Source organism: Triturus cristatus, chromosome 6 (genome assembly GCF_964204655.1).
Source record: "Triturus cristatus chromosome 6, aTriCri1.1, whole genome shotgun sequence".
In the NCBI taxonomy this organism is placed as follows: Eukaryota; Metazoa; Chordata; class Amphibia; order Caudata; family Salamandridae; genus Triturus; species Triturus cristatus.
This window is the reverse complement of record NC_140589.1, coordinates 1666569853-1666588312: the sequence shown is the minus strand read 5'-3', so window position 1 is coordinate 1666588312 and position 18460 is coordinate 1666569853. Positions and strand designations below refer to the sequence as shown.

The 18460-nt window shown below is 48.1% G+C and overlaps 1 protein-coding gene across 3 annotated transcripts in view; it reads left to right on the top strand.

Moving 5' to 3' along the window:
* Nucleotides 1–18460, top strand: part of UBR2 (ubiquitin protein ligase E3 component n-recognin 2) — a 1393714-nt gene that overhangs the window by 397898 nt on the left and 977356 nt on the right. For all 3 annotated transcript variants that reach the window (XM_085612829.1, XM_085612828.1, XM_085612830.1), the window contains 2 exons: nt 11475–11603; nt 12504–12687. In XM_085612829.1, coding sequence (XP_085468955.1) covers nt 11475–11603; nt 12504–12687 — 313 coding nt within the window. The remainder of the gene's footprint in view (nt 1–11474; nt 11604–12503; nt 12688–18460) is intronic.

The window sequence follows — 18460 nt, the reverse complement described above, 5'->3', positions numbered from 1 at the left end:
CATTTGGCCCTATAGATTTTCATAAGTAAAAATTATTTTTATTTGTTTTGTAAATCTTTTTATTAAACCAGGACATGTTTAAACATACAAAGAGTATATCAAGAATCATATCAGTCATTTGACATTCAAATCTGTAGTACGTGTTACTAGGCATCAAGCATAGGCTATACAATCTTAACCCCCCCACCCCATTAGAGTCCCCGGTATACCCTCCACGCTTCCCAGATTTTACCTTCTTTCTTGGGGCACCCCCTACTTTTATTGATCACTGTCTCGGCTTGCCAACACCAATCAAGTTCATTTTCCCAGTCCTCTAATGTGGGTATAGAGGTGGCCCCCCATTTCTTGTCGATGTTTCGCTTGGCTACTATTGCTGCCAACCCCAGCCAAGTTTTCACATGTCGAGGCGAATCCTCATTCGCTTCGGTGAGCAAGAGGAGCCACTTAGCTTCCTGCGCAGCCTCGAGCCCCTCCACCTCTGACATTACTCGGGTAACCGCACCCCAGAATTCACGGATGCTCAAACACTCCCACAAGAAGTGACAAAAGGATCCCTCCAACCCACATCCTCTATGACAGCTCGCGTCAGGACGTCTCCCCATTTGCAGAAGCACTGACCTGGGATAGTACACTCTATGTAAAATCTTTAATTGGATGAGTCTAAATCTAGCCCGAATTAACCTCCCTCGGACCTTGGATTATTTTACCCCATTACTCATCCTCTAGAGTACCAACATCGTGCTCCCAAGATGAGCGGAGCGCAGTTGTGGGATCCAGAGCGTTGTAAATAATTGTTTTGTAGAATTTAGAAAGAGTCTTGTCCTGTATCTGCTCTGTGAGTACCCTATCTTCCAACGGACCAGCCTCCATTAGTGTTTACCCTTCCCTGATATGGTTCTTGAGCGCATGGCCCAGTTGTATGTATTGTAGCCATTCACCGTGACGCAAGGAGTAGTCCTGTTGCTCTGCGAAGGTTATGTACGCCTCCCCTCTCCGTACAGCTCCCAACAATTCTATCCCTATTAATTCCCATTTGGCAAAACCTGTCAAGTTGCCCACCGACTTAAGAAAATCCCCAACCCACAGGGGTCATACCCGAGAGCTTCTTGTCCCACCCCAAGTATTTCGTAACCACCTTCAACACTTTGACTACTGTACGCATGTGGGGCGGAAGGAGTCTACTCACCCGAGTTTCGTACAGAACTGTCCGAGGTCGTCAGGCCCCATAGCTACTCCGTCTACTCTATACACCTGTTCAGATCTTTCCCCAAACATCCAGCCATTCATTCACCAGTTGCGCTACCCAATAGTAACACCGGAGATCCGGCACCGCCAAGCCCCCTTCATAAACCCCTTTCTGGAGATTGCACAAAGCAATACGGGGGCGGCCCCACTCCACAACAGAGTCCGGAGCTCTGACTCCACTCTCCTGAAGAATCCCGGGGATACCTCATGTGGCAAGTTCTGTAGCGTATATAAAAAGCAGGGAGCGCCATCCTCTTGAACAGGGCTGCACGGCCCATCAGTGGCAATGGCAACGTTCGCCAGTGTTTAATGTCAGCAATAAATCTATCTAGCTGTTTCCCCAGATTTTGTTTGTAGAACTCCCCTGGGTCACGCGCAATATATATAGATACTTGAAACGACTTTCTGTCACCGGGACCAAACGCCAAGAAGTCAGGGCCGGGTTCCACCCGCCAAAGGGAACAGTACAGACTTGTTCCAATATATACGGTAACCCGATTGTTCTCCAAAGATGCAGAAGATCTGCAGTATGCGGTCCACTGATTGCCGTGGCCGCCTTACAAACAGGATGTCATCCGCATAGTGAGAAATGAGGTCTTCCCACTCTTCCCCAATTGGGATCCCCCATATCAGTGGGTCTTGACGGACCCAAACTTCCAGTGGCTCAAGAGCCAAAGCAAATAGGATGGGGGAAAGCGGACACCCCTGCCTGGTACCACTGTGCAGATTAAAGGCCTGGGAAACCATAGCATTCACCCGCATTCTGGCAAATGGCTGATTGTAGAGTAGCTTAATCCACGCAATAAACTTGGTGCCCTGGCCACGGTGTCGTAGAACAGCGTATAGATGGCTCCACTCCATACTGTCGAAGGCTGAGCTTGTGTCTAGAGAGAGGAGGGCCGCCTGCTCCTCTGACTCCGTCTGTGTTACATGAAGTATCCCAAACAGACAGTGTAGATTCAGTCTGGTACTACGGTGCGGCATAAATCCCGACTGGTCCATGTGGATTAGTGTCTCTATCACCCCTGCGAGTCTCGTGGCCAAAACCTTAGCCAGGACTTTGACTTCAAAATTTAACAACGAGTTTGGTCTGTAAGACTCGCAACTTGTGCGCACCTTGTCTGGTTTTATTATGACTACAATTACCGCCATCCATAGGTCCGCCGGTAGTATGCCATCAGACAATGCCTGGTTAAATATTTTGAACGTGTTCCGCAGTGATAACCAGTATTGCCTTATGCAATTCAACCGGCAGACCATTGGGGCCTTCTGCCTTCCCGGATTGAAGGGCCCTGGCTGCCGCCTTGACCGCCTTGACTGTCAAGTCCTGATCCAAAATGGTGCATTCCTCACCACTAAGAAACGGCATGGCGATATCTCGTAAAAAGACGGTACAGTCTTCTTTTGAGTGTGTAGATTGGGATGCGTAAACATCCTTGTAATGTTGAGCGAAGCCCTCTGCTATTTGTGCCCCGGAGACCCTCAGTCCCCCTAATTCATCTGATATCCCCCATGCTCCCCCAACCTCCTGCTTTTCTAACCATGCTAGGAGTTTGTTCACCATATTTTCGGTATCATACAGTTTATATTGTGTGGACAAAGCGAGAGCTCGCGCACTGTCCTCCTCTAGATCCTTGAGCTCCTTCTGTCGGATACGGAGGAGATGCCGTTGGTCCGATGATGATTGGACCTGATTCGCTATTCGCGCCTCTAGATGAATGATTTCAGTCTCGAGCTCCACACTTTTGGCCTGTTTTTCTTTCCGGATTACCCCTATTTGGAATTGCACCCGGTCTCTAATGACCGTTTTAAAGGCCCCCCACAGGGTAACTGTGGAGTCGACCGTCCCAAGATTTTCGGCATAGTACTGCTCTGCTGCATCTTGTCAGTTCCCTGAAATCTTCGTCTCGAAAGTGCGAGGGTTCGATTCTGTGCAGTAGCGTGTAATCTCTTATCGGGCCCAATAGTTTGACCGCCAATCAATCAAGCGTTTGTTAAGCGTGACTACTCACCCGTAAGGGTCTCAAGGCGCTGGGGAGGGCTGGGGGGGGGGGGGGTGGGGGCGGGTGCAGGTTCCAGTCCATCAAGGAGGGGGTCTGTCGAAGAGCCAGGTATTGAGGTTGCTAACGAAGATGGGAAGCAATGTTGTCTGTCTGAGGTGGAGCGGAAGGGCGTTCCAGGCTTTGGCCGTGAGGAAGGAGAAGGAGCGGCCCCCCGATCTTGTTTTTCTGGTGCGGGGGACCATGGCGTAGGAGAGCTGGGCTGATCGTAGGGTCGAATTGGAGTTGGTTGTTCAGGTATACTGGTCCGGTGTCGTGGACGGCATTGTGTGCGTGGGTGAGCATCTTAAAGGTGATTCTAGCCTCGATGGGGAGCCAATGGAGTGTGCGCAGGTGCTGGGAGATGTGGCAGTGTCTTGGCAGGTTGAGGACCAGTCTTGCGGTGGCGTTCTGGATGTTCTGTAGCTTGCGGTCGAGGTTTTTGTTTATTCCGGCATAGAGCGCGTTGCTGTAGTAGTCTGCTGGTGACCAGGGCGTGAGTGACTGTCTTTCTGTGTTCGAGGGGTGTGGAAGCAGGAGGACGAGACGGAGTTGATCTGGCGGTACATTTTGAGCTCAGAGTCCAGGATGATTCCCAGGTTGCGTGCGTGATCCGTGGGGGTGGGCGGGCTTTCAAGGGTGGGGGGCTGCCAGATGTCGTTCCAAGCTTCGGGGTCTGGGCTCACTATGAGTACTTCTCTTTTGTTGGTGTTTAGTTGTAGGCAGCTGTTTATCATCCATTTGGCAACGGCTTCCATGCCTTCTCGAATGTTGCGTCTGGCGGTGTTGGGTTCGTTGGATAGGGAGAGGATGAGTTGGGTGTCGTCTGCGTATGACACAATGTTGAGTCCGTAGGTTCTGACGATGGGGGCGTGCGGAGCCATGTAGACGTTGAAGAGCGTAGGCCACCGGAGAAGGTCCGAAATGCCCCTGGCTTTATGAACAGCCTCCTTGAACTCACCAAGTCCAGCGGCCTGAGTGAGTACGTAGTCTACTCTAGACAAACTCCCCGACCCAGCTGAAAGGTGTGTGTATTGCTTCGCAGTTGGATTTCGGTGCCTCCATATATCTCCCAGGCTGAGGGCCTCTAGGTATCCCCTCAGATGGCCCCCCTGCCCCGGGGTTACCAAACCTCCCTGGGTCCTACTGAGCGCATCCAAGTCTGGTGACACTATGTCGTTCATATCTCCACCCAGTACCAGTCTACCCTCCGGTAGCCGCAGCAGTAAGATACCCAGTGAGTCAAGCATTTCAGATTTGCAGCCCCGAGGGCGAATATACCGAGCAAAGGTTTATGTTCATCCCTTCCCACACCCCACTCATTACCACAAATCTACCCAGGGCATCATACAACACATCACCCTGCACTAGGGGGCACGAGCGCTTAAGCAGTATTCCCACACCCCTGGACCCTGAGGTGTTGACTGAGTTGGCTTTAAGGGTATAGCCAAACCTGTCTAGGGCTCGACAGTAGTTGCCTCTCAGATGGGTTTCCTGCATGAGGACTATGTCTGGCGAATGGCGTTTAAGAAATAACAACGCAGTGTACCTTTTAAGTTTCGCGTTCAGGCTGTTGACGTTCCAGGACTAAATAGTTAGGAAAGACTGTTTCGGCCTACTACTCTCCATTCTTGGTGGATCCCCCTACACCCTTCCCACACCTACAAGCAATGTGAAAACAATTAGCCCATCGTTCGCTACTCTCGTAATACATGTCCAAAACGTCTAAACTAACCCAAACCCTCACTCCCACCACCCCTCCGTCCCCCCCCCCCCCCAACCCCCCCCCCGCTACCCTGGAAACCACAACTCTCCATCCCAAAAGAACAGTTACAATACTAGTTTAACAGATACAGGGGGGTGTTGATTCCAGCGGACCCACAGACAAGATGAGCATGAAACGTAAGATATATTCTGCCCTCAGCTAACGTTTGACTTCATTATTTTCAGCAAATCACCACTTTTAAATTTAATAACAAATTAACTATTTTAAGGCAAAATTAAAGGGGGCGGAGCCTCAACATCCATAACAAGGAGCTGCTGCTGGGCTCCAGCCACTACGTGGGTATCATGCCGTATTCCCCAAGTCCCTGCTCCTACTGCTGAAGGTCTCAAGTCTGTCCCGTCGACCAAACTCACTTCATCCACTCGGAGTATTTCCACCATCCACCTGTGACTCAAGACCCTGCAAGGGTGAACCAGGCCCTCTGCCCTTCAGTAGGTCTCTCCTCGCATTCGACTGTTTGGGACTTTGACGAGGGCCCCGGTCTCGTCTTTCCCACTGTACGCCACCCTTCAAGCCAGTCCCAGGCCTCTTCCAGTGTTACAAAAAACCTTGATTTGCCTCTGCTATGACTTTAAGATGGGCCAGGAAAAGCATAATATATTTCAGGTCTTTAGACCTCAGTTCCTTTTTTACGTGGTTGAAGCTCCTTCTCTGTTTCTGCACCTGAAGGGTGAAGTCCAGGAAGAACCTGATGATGGAATTTTCTTAAGGGAAGTCTCTTTCTCCCTTGCCATCTGAAGGATCGCATCCTGGTCACGGAAGTTAAATATGCTTGCGATGATTGTCCTTGGTGGATTTCCTGGGCGCGGACTGAGTGACGGGACTCTATGAGCCCTCTTCACAGTGAAGAACTTCGATAGACTTGGTGGCTGCAGGTGATTCAGGATGAGGTCTTCCACGAAGAGTTCAACGCTCTACCCCAAGAATTCTGACATTATTGCGCCTTGCCCTTCCTTTCTAGTCCTCCATGATCGACGTCTGCTGGGTCAAGGAGTGGACCTGTTGCTCTAATCGCTTAGTCGTGGTTAGCGACCTTCTCGTTCAGCCTAGAGAGGTCAGCTTTGATGAGGGTGACTTCGACAGAGACGGAGTCTGTTTTGGTTCCAGGGAGCCTTTGACATCCCTAATTGCCACCATTATTTCGAGTAGAGTAGGTTCGGCATTAACGTGCTCCTCGTCCCTTGTGGCGTGACCCAGAGGGTTTATGTAGTTTTCCATTCTGTTGGTCTGGGCTGGGCCCGCACCCCTTGGCTTCCCCATTCCCACTGGAGCCCCTCCAGAGGCAGAGGTAGTCACGGCTGGTGTCCCCTGGATCTCACTTGATGACTCTCGGAAAGTCCATTAAAGAGCTGCCCCTCCCTGACTCACACCTCAAGAACTCAATTTCTCCCGCCTCAGTGGAGAGCAGTCCCTCACACCGCTTAGGTTGCGGGTCAGGTATCACTTACTTCCAGTGTCCAGATTCTGTTGCAGGCCTCGCGGGGCACACGTCACTCTACTAGCCTATGCTTCGTTTAGGGCTGTCTCTGAGCTCCTCCTGAGTGAGTCTTCATTCCAGCTGCCTTTCCCGGGGTCTCACCCCCGCTTTCTCCCGACCTGATAGGTTGCAAATGTACTCCGTGCACCTCCCACTGCCATCCAGGGTATTGCACTCATATGAGTCTCAAGTGTTTGCCAGGCCCACTTAATCTCTCATAGGCTGGGGCCGGCGCCTCTCTCCTCACCCCAGGGTTCGATGTCCCTGCACTTCCTTCCACAGCCTTCTCCCACCGCGGGAGACCCAGGCGCACCTCTGTCTCCCGCCCGTGTGCAATGTTGCCTTGTCATTACTACAGGCGTTCCCATAGGCAGCCCGCTATATCAGAATCCCCGCCTAAGCACGCGCCCCTGTCCGGACTCAGACTTGGCGTGCGGCCAGGCTCCGGGGCAGCTCAACGTACTCATTCGCTGCTTGTGAGATTATCTCCTCGCCACCGGGGTGCCTCCGCGCGAGATCTTCTGGCACCAGTTCCCTTCAGAGGCCCGAATCTCTGGTCTGGTGGATCGCAGTAGATGTGTGTACGCCTCTGATCACGTTCTGCTCGCAGTTAACAACTTCCTTCAGTGAGAGAACATCGGGTGCCCTGTCCGCCTTCGCGGTCTGTGATGACGCAGCCTGTAGTCCACGTGACATGTTCCACGGTCTAACTCCTCCGGACGAGACAGAGAGGGTTCGAGATTCCCCTCAAACGATGCTGGTCCAGGTCCGCCACAGTTGCGCCAGACTCCGGTTGCTTGGCATTCCCTTATTTAAGGATTTTGTCGTGGTTTAGGTGGCCCGGGCGGGAGCTCCTCTACTACGCGGCCATTTTGGTCCGCGACCAAACCACCCCCGTCCTAAGTAAAAATTGAATCTAGTATCTTAGGAACATAATATAGTAAAGGGTCTGTAGGCCTGAGGGGCGGCCATTTTTAGATCAATTGTAAAGGACTATGCAGGCAGGCAGACATGGGCCTCAAACGATACCCATTTAGTTATGTGTTTCCCTTGCAGCTCATGTTTGACGGAATTGTCTAGGTTGGCCTGGATATCTTTCTAGACTTTTTGCATCTTGTCATAGAAGAAGTTTGCAAAGTTTTCGTGGTTAATTTTAGATGTGTATGGGATTGCTGTTTAAGGGCATTTTTTCCCTCTGTTTTGTAACATGCTTTTTCTATGGTTCATGTTAACTAATTAATTGATCTAATAGCGCTTTATTGCAGAACTTGTCTATGGTTGTGGGTTTGCTCATAGGCAGAGACTTCGTAGGCAGGATTTGCAGACAAGCCCTGACCTTATGAGAAATTATTATGTGGGATACGTGTATTGGTTTCTTTGCAAATGGGGTCTGTAGAGAGGGTCAGTTTGCAACTTTTTGTCCAAACTCTGTGAGGATTTAATATGTTTGACTTGTATCTGTCAGGTGTATAGTACTGGATATGCAAGTCTTCTTACCCTCTGCCTATCTTGAGACCACTTTGGATTGTAGCCCATCTCGGGGGACATTTCCACAGATACATAGCACCATAACCATAGTCTGATTACTACCTTTCCTGTGTGATAGTGGCTGATTGTGAAAAATTTGAGCAGTGATGTAAACTGGAGTTCTTATTTGGCTGAGTCGTTAGCTCACATATTGGTATGGAGAATTCATATGGTTATAACATATGTGATTGGTTTCATTGTAGCTTGCTTAGAGTACTCTTAAGCTTCCTGGAGTTTAGAACAGTGTTCTTCTACCTGACCTTGTTTCCCTAGTCACTGCGTTTTCCTGTACCAGCCTATCCTTTGTGATTCCTAGAGGCTTGGTTTTCACTCTCCATTTTCTTTGCAGTTTGTTTGGTTTTAATTGCTTCAATTGTTTGATGGGTCTGCCCCTGCGTCTTCCGAATATCATCCTGATTGCCCTACCCGTACTTTTATTTCACTATTTATTTATTTTTGAGTTTTATATAGCGCTAGCTAGACCCGAAGGTAGAGGAGCACTTTACAAGTTGTGAGCATAGGTTTATTCGAACTACATGCGAGGATACGTGTGGGTCCAATGCAGTCATATAAACTATACAACATTAAAATAGTGAGAACAATCAAAAAAGTATGTAACAATACAGCATTAAGGTAAGGACGCTAGAGAGATGCTATAGATAGAGAGGACTATGTAAAAAGGAAGGGCAAGAATTGTGATTGGTCTGAGGAAATTGGAAGGCCAGGGGTGATTAGGACGCCGAAGGAAGTTGAAGTGGGATGAGATGAAGGGATTCCCGGGTAGAGGGAATTGAAAGACAACGGCGGCTGGTTGAGTCTGGTAATACGTAGATTTTAACACCAAATAACAAATTCTTTACAACTTTCTTCCTTCATTCAGGCCCTTGCTGCGCTTTTTATTTGTTGTTGTTTTTTTAAGCAATTTTTTTCTGTAGGTCAAGTGGTTATACTTCATCTACATATGCTGTACCAACTTTTTTGTAGTTTAGTGAGCAGTTTAGCTGTAGTGTTTTCACCCAGTCCTTTTTCGTTGTTTTGAAAAACTGGTATGTCATGTAATCTATATGTACTGAGATCACTTGACCATTTTCTGGGTTTTTATTGTTTATTTGTTCTTCTTTAGTGATAAGTGGCCTAGAACTAAGCCTGTGTTATGAGTCTGTTAATTGGAGGAAAATTATTATGGTTTTTCTACTCTTTAATATCTCTTTGGGGTTATCATTGGAGAATGAGAAGTTATTTGGCGAGTGCCTATGCTTGAGTTCTTCTAGGTAGTTATTTTGCCGTGTAGTATTTTATATAATCCTGTATGCTACAGGTGTCCTGTTTTTTGACTGATATACATTTCGAAAATTTGTAGTATCCTGCCTTTAAGTGTTTCTGTGGATTAATGCTACATCTCCAAATGGAGTAATCGAACCCTCCCCTTCTTCAAATCATCGTCCATGCAAAAAACAGGGTCTCCTTAGCGAGCATGACAATAATCATTGGTTGTGAGTGGTTGTTTAGCCATGCATGTTTCTGTGAGGTCTATAATGCAAAGTTCTAGAAGTAGCAGGATGTCTCTTACCTCTTGCGTGTACGGTGGAAGTTGTTCAGTTGTGGAACATGTATTTAAAGGATGTCATTTGTCATCAACTCTGTAAGCTTTATATTTGGATGAAGTTGTTAGGTTTCTAAGCCATGTTAGTAGTAAATCGTTTGCTTAGTATGAAGGTCGTAATAATGTGGGATTTATGCATATGTTTGCATAAATAATGTTATGAATAATGTTCTTGGCTGTAGGCTTTTGAGTGGAAGATTTTGTGATAGAAACTGCTAACCGCAGATTGTTCACTTTATAAATATCCCAAGTGCATGGGTGGTTCAGAATTTATATCTTGCAATAGCTCCCATGCACCCACAGGTTGTGCCATTGGGTTATATGGTGTTCCCGTCCTGCCCCCAGAAGTGATGATGCAAAGCCACATGTAGAGACACCTCTTCATGCAGATGTCTGCTTTTCTTTTTCTGATTGAGACTTCTTGCCGCAGATTCCTTACCTTTGAATTTGCCAGGCATCTGACAGGATCCATAAGATTTGTTGTGAGCAATACCCCTCCGCTCTGGTAGGTGGCGTCGTTCAGCTCCATGTATGTCACCTACTTTGGAAGTGACATTTGCGGCACCTTTATAGGTGCTACCTAGGCACGCTGAGGTCAGTTCTTTTCTTTCCGTGCCAGACAGCGCTGATCTGGAAAAGAGCTACCACTTCATTCACAGTCTGACTGTATTTTTTAAACTTTTTGTCACCTCTTTTGTTTTTTTTTTCTTCCTGGTGTGGCAGGTATTTCATCCAGGAAAGCAGGCATCAAGCCCTGCGAAGCCTGGGACTGACCGATGTCGGTGACAGATCTGCATCTTGTATGCCTGTGGTGTCTCGAGCATGACCACGACCCAAAGTCGTGTTCAGACTGAGTTAGAAGAGTATCACATTGATTTTACTCACTTAGCTTTACCTGAATCAGGCTTGTCTTCTGATGAGTTGCTTTTGCTTCACTGTCTCGTTGTTTGGCTTTCATGTCTCCGCATTCATGGAGAAAAATTTGCTGACATCACTAAGCTCCTGCGTTTGGTCCCCACGCTTCCACGCATCATAGATGATGAGGTCCTTTCCAGATCTCTAGAAGGTTGTAGGATTGGCATCCCATAAGCTTCATTCTCTGCCTGCGCTTCACTCGTTTGAGGCTGAACAATGAGTGAAAGAGAAGTGGGAACACAGGGAGGACTGGGTGTGTTATCAGTGGCGAGTTTGCGGTATGATCATTTCTGCAGAAAGAACGCTCCAGAGGAATTTATGTTAAAAGGCTGATATGGACACGTAGAAATGCTACAACATTTTTTAGCTAGTCAAACTCTTTCACGGACATGCACTAGTCTATCCATATTGTACAACGACTGGGGAGATTTTACTCTACATAGCATTTAGATTTTAAACAGAACCCTTCAGAAACAGATTGCACTTTGTAACCTCTAAACCAAAGCCATTAATAACATCTCACATATGCTCTTTTATTAAAGGCAAGAATTGGAAGTCTGTTTCTGGAACTTCTATTGTTTTTTGTGGAAAGCAGGCTACTGTAAGATTGATCCGTTTATAGAACCAGTATCTATTGCTTAAACATTTTGTACTATCCGGTTCTGGTGGCTCAATCTGAGGAAAGCACTCACGTGAGGCCTTGCTGTTAAATCCCATAGTCACAGGTTCAAATCCCAGCGGAGCTACTCAGCCTTTCATGGCTCCAAGAGCGATAAAAACAAGTACTCTTGACTGGGAGAACGTTGTGCTTTACAAATACGCATGTTATGAGTAAAATACAAAAGTGACCGTAGAATATTTATTTATTTTTCATGTCTTTAGGGAATGGATCCAATCACTCGACAAGTGGGCCAGCACATAGAGATGGAGCCCGAGTGGGAGGCGGCATTTACTCTGCAAATGAAGTTAACGCACATCATTTCAATGATGCAGGATTGGTGTGCCTCGGATGTAAGTATCTTTTATCACTGAAAAATGGCTTCCACGTAATGGGCCTTTTGATACGTTTACATTTACCCATGTCGGCTTTTTATTCCGTCTTCGTACCAAACAAGGTTTGAATAACGCAGAGCTATTCAATACTATGGTGAAGAATATGTCATTTGAACACTTGGTTGCTCAGTGTTAACTTTTTTTAAATTACCTGTGAAATAACTTGAGTTTGTGAACCTATAGACTGACACCTGTGGATTACTTTACCAGTTTATATCTGGTCAAAAAAATTACCTGTATGATGTTTTTTTTCTTTTGGTGTACACGTCTGCTGTGTTCATTTACGCTAATCTGAAAATTTGGTAGTAGTGTAAAGATTTCAAAAGTGCACCCTACATCTCTTTAACGCCTACACTGTGATTTGTTTGGGTAGAGTCAGGGTCACTGGAATTATGCTCACGGTTGATTAAAATTATGCAGCGAAAAAAAGCAAATTATACGTAGTAATACACCACATTTTGGGATGTTATTACTTCTTTATTTTATCATTTTTACACTTGTGTACACTGCCTGTCCATAGTTTCCACCTCGCTAGTACCAGTTTAACACACACATATAGCAGTAAGCAACAGAAAGGAGACCAGTCATCCTTTGGAAAAAGCCATCTACTGTGCTGCAACATGTCGCTGTGTTTTTAGTAACTTTTGAACCGTTTGAGCTATAAACAAAAAATCTTTGTTGTTAAAACCTGCAGATTATGTGGCATATGATGGGTTATGTGGCAATTGGGACATATCCATTATTATGTGATAAACTCTGCGGCCTCACAATTGCATAATTCTAATGGCTCTAATTATAATATAGCATGTGCTGTTATTTCGCCATACCATAATCCAACCATTATCTCATTTATTGCAGGAGAAAGTTCTTCTTGAAGCATATAAAAAGTGCCTGATAATTCTGATGCAGTGTCACAGTGGTTTTACTGATGGGGAGCAACCTATCACACTCAGCATGTGTGGCCATTCAGTTGACACTATTAGATACTGCGTTTCTCAGGAAAAAGTGAGCATTCATCTTCCAGTGTCGCGGTTACTGGCAGGTATGTAATGTAAACACAGACAAAAATACATCTGAAGTTGCTTGCCTGTAGTGTTTTTTATAGCTTGTCACACAATTAATTGAATAATGTTGTTAGGTCTCGGCTCGAAGGCTGCGCTTGCGCAGTCTCGATCCGAGATTTAATGACTTGGAGAAGAGGGGCTTGAACCCGCCCCTCTTCTCCCCTGTTCTCCATTGGCTGGCCTCTTCAATGCTGGCCAGCCATTGGAGAAGAGGTCCCGTCACTCCTATCAGGCCCCGTCCTTTTCGGATCGGGGGGCGTGTTTTTTGCAGAAAGTCTAATTATCTCCTCCAGCCAATGGCAAGAGGAGATAACAGCAAAACACGCCCCCGAATCCGAAATCGCCGCTGCCTTTCTCCGAGGCATTTCTGCTCTGCCTCGGAGAAAGGCAGTAGTGTGCTTGCAGTGGAGAAGTCTTTTGAATTTGGATACCATTAGTTCAAGTTCGCCACAGACCACAAAAGTGAGTAAAATTATTTTAAACACAACGTGTTTTAGAAAAAATAATATCAAAGAGTGCAGTATTTAAGAATGCTAAATATTAAAGAGATGTTGTCGTCAGCGTCGAGTGAATGGCAAAGATGTGTATATGTAGTCGGAGGAGGGGTGGGCAGACTCCAGCTCTGTCTTTGAAGGGTGAGACACGCTCCCTTGCTCCGTGCTCTCGCTTCACAGGGCCTGCTCCGGAGTGAGGAGAGGGCCTCGAGCTCCAGCCGCGGTCCTCTCCGTCCGGTGTCACCGAATTCCCTAAATAAGAGAAGAGACAGGTGGGGGAGGGCGCGAGATAGCGGAAGAGCACACCCTGCGGCCCCATGTTTGGGCTGCGCCGCTACCCTCCTGCGCACTTTCTCTCTCTCTGCCGGGATCCCTGCGTGGTCTCCGGAGAGCAGGGTATCTGTTTAGATTCGGTCTCTAAATTTAGCCCTGATTGCCTGTTGTTCGCTCCCCTCCCACATCCTCCTGCTGTTGTGCCGTTTGTTAGGTCACTCCCTGGCCTCTGTTGATGCTCTCAGCTGGGGCTGGACTGTCCCACTGCGGACTCTTGTGCGAGGGGGGCTGTGCGCAGGAGGGTAAGGGGCTGTGGGTGGGAGGTCAAGGAGGGGTGCAAGGACTGCTCTGGCGGACGACCCTCACCTGCTGCGAAGATGGAGGTAAAGTGCCTTTTCCTCTTGAAAATTTATTATGTCGGCCCTTCACTAAAAGCATGCGTTCTGGCGTCACAGAGCAGAGCTGTTTCTTTCGTCGACACCACCACAAACGCACTGTTTTTGAGAATAGTTTGCATCTCGAACGTATTCAAATTATCATCATCCGACGGATGAACGGCTGAGCCAGCACTACTGAGATTTACACTAAAGCTGAGCTAATTGCAATTTACTTTTGAGTGAGCAAAGCGTCTACGGTGCCTACCGCATACGGATTTAACTCTATGCGCTGAAGTGCATCGCGGACGCGTAGAACGATGTGGACTGCTACGGGTAGGGTGACCACATGGCCCCATCGCCCTTCTTTTCATTTCCTGGCCTTTGCTTTTACATGTCATTGTTATCAGGGGTGGTGGTCCCGTTCAAATGAACCAAGACTACAACTCCCAGGATGCACTGGTAAAAGAAAAGGCCACGAATGGGAAAGTGATATTCCGGTGACATGGAACTATCTTGGGTGTGAGGGCAAGGATGGCACTCTACTGGTCACGGAAGAAGACCCTCCCCTTGGTTGCAGGAGTTCAAATGGTTTCTGGGCGCTACTGGTTTCGACATCGGGGGCTTGGGTGGCCGTTGTTTATTTAGCATGGCCAATGAAGCGCTTTGCGCAGGGCAGAGGGTACTCTAAGCCCATTTACAAGAGCTCACGGGGTGCAGTCGTGCTGTTAACAGAGAAATGCGAACATTTCACAGCAGAGCAGCTACCAGGGGGTGGGAGATGAGGGGGTCGCTTGATTTCTCTTCTTAATGTCATGTTAAGAGGATAATATTTTTAGCACAGAAACAAGAACGGTGAAGATAGTGACGCATTAGGTATATATTTTACGCCCGGAAGTAAACATCCAAACTTCTGGTGCAACTTTTCAAGAGGGGTCAGTGGGCTCAGCGCCTGCTGTGGAGATTGGTGTGTATGTTGAGGGGCAGAGGTCCGAACTTCATAAGGCCTACTCAGCCTTTCATCTTTCTAAGGTTGATAGTGTGCAATACACAGCTGTATAATGACAGCAGGTAGTCTGTAAACTCCAATCAACAATCAGTGTGACGTGAATCGTCACAAGCCTTGCAAAGGGCCAGATTTGTACACAGAGTGTAACAGCTGCATGGGATCACACTTGTATGCTTGTGATTGGGAGGGTTTGGGGAATAGAAGCACAGGACCATACCGTGATTTGCCCAGGATCACATGATGTAGTCGAGGGGTGGGGGTGAAGCAGAAGCCGTCCTTATGTAATATTTGTTCTCCAAAGGGGGCATTAGCAGTGACCACAACCCCACGAGACTACGTCCAGCTTCTCCCTCTTTGCTTATCTTCAAATAATGTTTGGAACATTATGTTCGAGGCATATGAGCTGCAGATCACACACTGAGGATAAGATCGCCATCTGGTGTTGGGCTCGGATGATTGCAGGTTGTTGTTGTCTTCGGAAGAAGCCTTTGGTCACGAGGTTGGTGACTCCTCCCCTGGACAACAGTGCGCATGGGCATCCACTCCATCGTCAGATTGTTTTTTTCCGCCATTGGGTTCGGATGAACTTTTTTCCGCTCCAGCAGAAAACTTCTAGCAATCAATTTAACTCTTTAATCTTCATTCCATCGACTCGAAATCAACTCGGACCGGTTCCGGAAGCGGCTGATGGACAGGACACCCTTCAAAAAATGCCCCCAGTGTGGAGCGAAGTTCCCCCACAGTGACCACCACGAGGTCTGTAACCTCTGCCTGTCGCCGGAACACAACGAGTCCACCTGTCCAGCTTGTGCCGCTTTCCGTTCGAAGAAGACCCTCCGGGACCGAAGAGCTCGACGCCATATTATGGCCAAACCAGCTCCAGAACCGGAGGACATCTTTGCTCAAGATGTTCCCGAAGACGACACCGAAGATCTCGAGATCGTGTCCGAGGCCGACGATTCCGATGACCTCATCACTCCAGGGCAGCGTGTGAGTACCACCCCCCCTGCCCCTGCCCCATCCAAAAAGACAGTGGTCAAGACTCCGCCAGCTGGGCCCAGTCGCGACCGGAAATCCTCTTCAGAAGCCCCGCCCTCGGGCCCGGCTCCGAAGACATCTAAGCCTGTAGGTGGCTCGGGCTCGAGCAAACCTCATGTGATTGTGCCTTTAACACCCTCGGCACCAAAAAACCCACTATTGGCACCGAAACAGGCTTCGAGACCGAAATCTCCTTCGGCACTGAAACGTTCCTCGGCACCGAAGTCTCCACCGGCGCCGAAACGTTCTTCGACATCGATGCCTAAAAGTCCCTCGGCACCGAAACATACATCGGCACCGAAACATACATCGGCACCGAAAACTCCATCGACTCCGAAAAATCCATCGGAACGGAAACATTCTTCGGCACCGAAAACATCATCGGCACCGAAAACTACGTCCACACCAAAAACAGCTCATAAAGACCCGAAGCGGGCGTCGCCGCCACCACCTTCGGAGCCAGATGAACTTTTTCGACCAGATCCTACTCAAAAGCGGATCTACATCAATCCTAACACTGGACATGTGACTGCCATCCCATAAAAAAAACGGAAGCTGGACACTACACCTCCCCCAGCTCCCATACGGAAAAAGGACTGTGCCACTTCACCACTTCGTCCTTCTTCTCCTGTTTTACCTTCTAACCCGTCCCCCCCTCCTCCTCCTGTTTCTCCTTTACCTTTACCTTTACCACCTCCCTATCATTCACCTCCTCCACAGGATGATAATGATGACTTAGGGGGAGGGGCGGACCCTGATTTATTTAATGATCCTGTTGATCCAACCGACCCGTTTACCTTTCCAGACACAGCACCGGTAGATGACTGGTCTTATCCAATGCCTATATAGACAAAGGAGGGACTGAAGGGCTTATTATTTAAGGAGGTCCAGCATACATGCCCAGTAAGTCATATGGAGAAGAATAAGTATGCAGTTCCTCAGAGAAGAGAAGTGAAGAGAAAGAAGAGACCGTAAGGAAGAGGAATTCCTCTATTCGGAACTAGGGTCCTCACACACCCAGCAAGCTAGGTGTCATGCTTCATCATATGGACCTGCTCCTCGTCGGGCCGGCGCTGCAATGCCCGACGGGCACCCTGAAAGGGGCTCTTTGGCGGAGATCTTCAGTTCCTGGCCGTATGATGCAGTGTGTGTGAGAGGGACCTAGCGGTGTAGATGTGAGTGCAGGAAAGTGAATTAAAACAAGTTAGAGGGTCCAAAAATAATTTTATTGGGAGTGGCTCTCTACCTGAATAAAAAGTGAAAACAGAATGGCAGCTAGCTGATGTTATGATTCAGCTTGGCTAAGCTCATCTGTGCTGGTCGACATGTTTCTTGCCCAATGGTCCTAGTGATCCGTGGCAATTCCTCAGGACCTATACAAGCTGTCAAGAATCTACACAAAGCGGTAAGTGCAATAGTTACCTACTACCTGTTAAATGGGAACGGTCTCGCCATATGCCTAGGGAAACCCAAGATGGTATAGTACCATGCTCCTATCCGTGGCCGTGGCGCCACCTGGACACCAAGATTCTGGTGTTTAAAAGGTTGTTGCCAGTAGGGGGTATCAACCTACCCTCGCGCCGCTCGACCCGGGAATTGTTTTAATTCACTTTCCTGCACTCACATCTACACCGCTAGGTCCCTCTCACACACACTGCATCATACGGCCAGGAACTGAAGATCTCCGCCAAAGAGCCCCTTTCAGGGTGCCCGTCGGGCATTGCAGCGCCGGCCCGACGAGGAGCAGGTCCATATGATGAAGCATGACACCTAGCTTGCTGGGTGTGTGAGGACCCTAGTTCCGAATAGAGGAATTCCTCTTCCTTACGGTCTCTTCTTTCTCTTCACTTCTCTTCTCTGAGGAACTGCATACTTATTCTTATCCAATGCCTGACATGCCTGACCCCACTACCTACCCCTCCAAGCCCTCCCCTCCTGATGACCACCTAGGGTTTGGCCAACTAATAAATAGGGCAGCAACGTTCCATGGTGTCACTATGCACACGGACCCCCTTGAGGAGGATTTTCTCCTCGATACCTTTGAGCAGTCACAAAAAACTGTTCATATACTTCCCATGATTAAAGGGGTTATAAAGCATGCCACTGACGTCTTTAAAGACCCTGTTCGAGCGAGGGTTCTCAACCCCCGCATCGAAAAAAAGTACCGACCAGCCCCGCAGGACCCTGCATACATTAAAGCCCAGCTCCCTTTAGACTCCTTGGTCGTATCAAATGCCAGGAAGCGCGTTAACTCACAGACAACTGGAGAAACGCCCCCCCCAGACAAGGAGTCTAAGCTTTTAGAGGCCTCAGGCAAACGAGTCGCCGCACAGGCGGCGAACCACTGGCGTATTGCCAATACCCAGGCCCTGTTAGCTCGGTATGACAGGGCACATTATGACCAACTTGAGGACCTTATGCAACATCTGCCTGAACCCTTTAAGTCCCAGGCCACTGACCTCATTCAAGAAGGCAAATTAATATCTAATGCCTCCATTAAATGCGCCTTAGATGCAGCAGACACTGCTTCTAGGGCGGTCAATACTAGCGTCTTACTCAGACG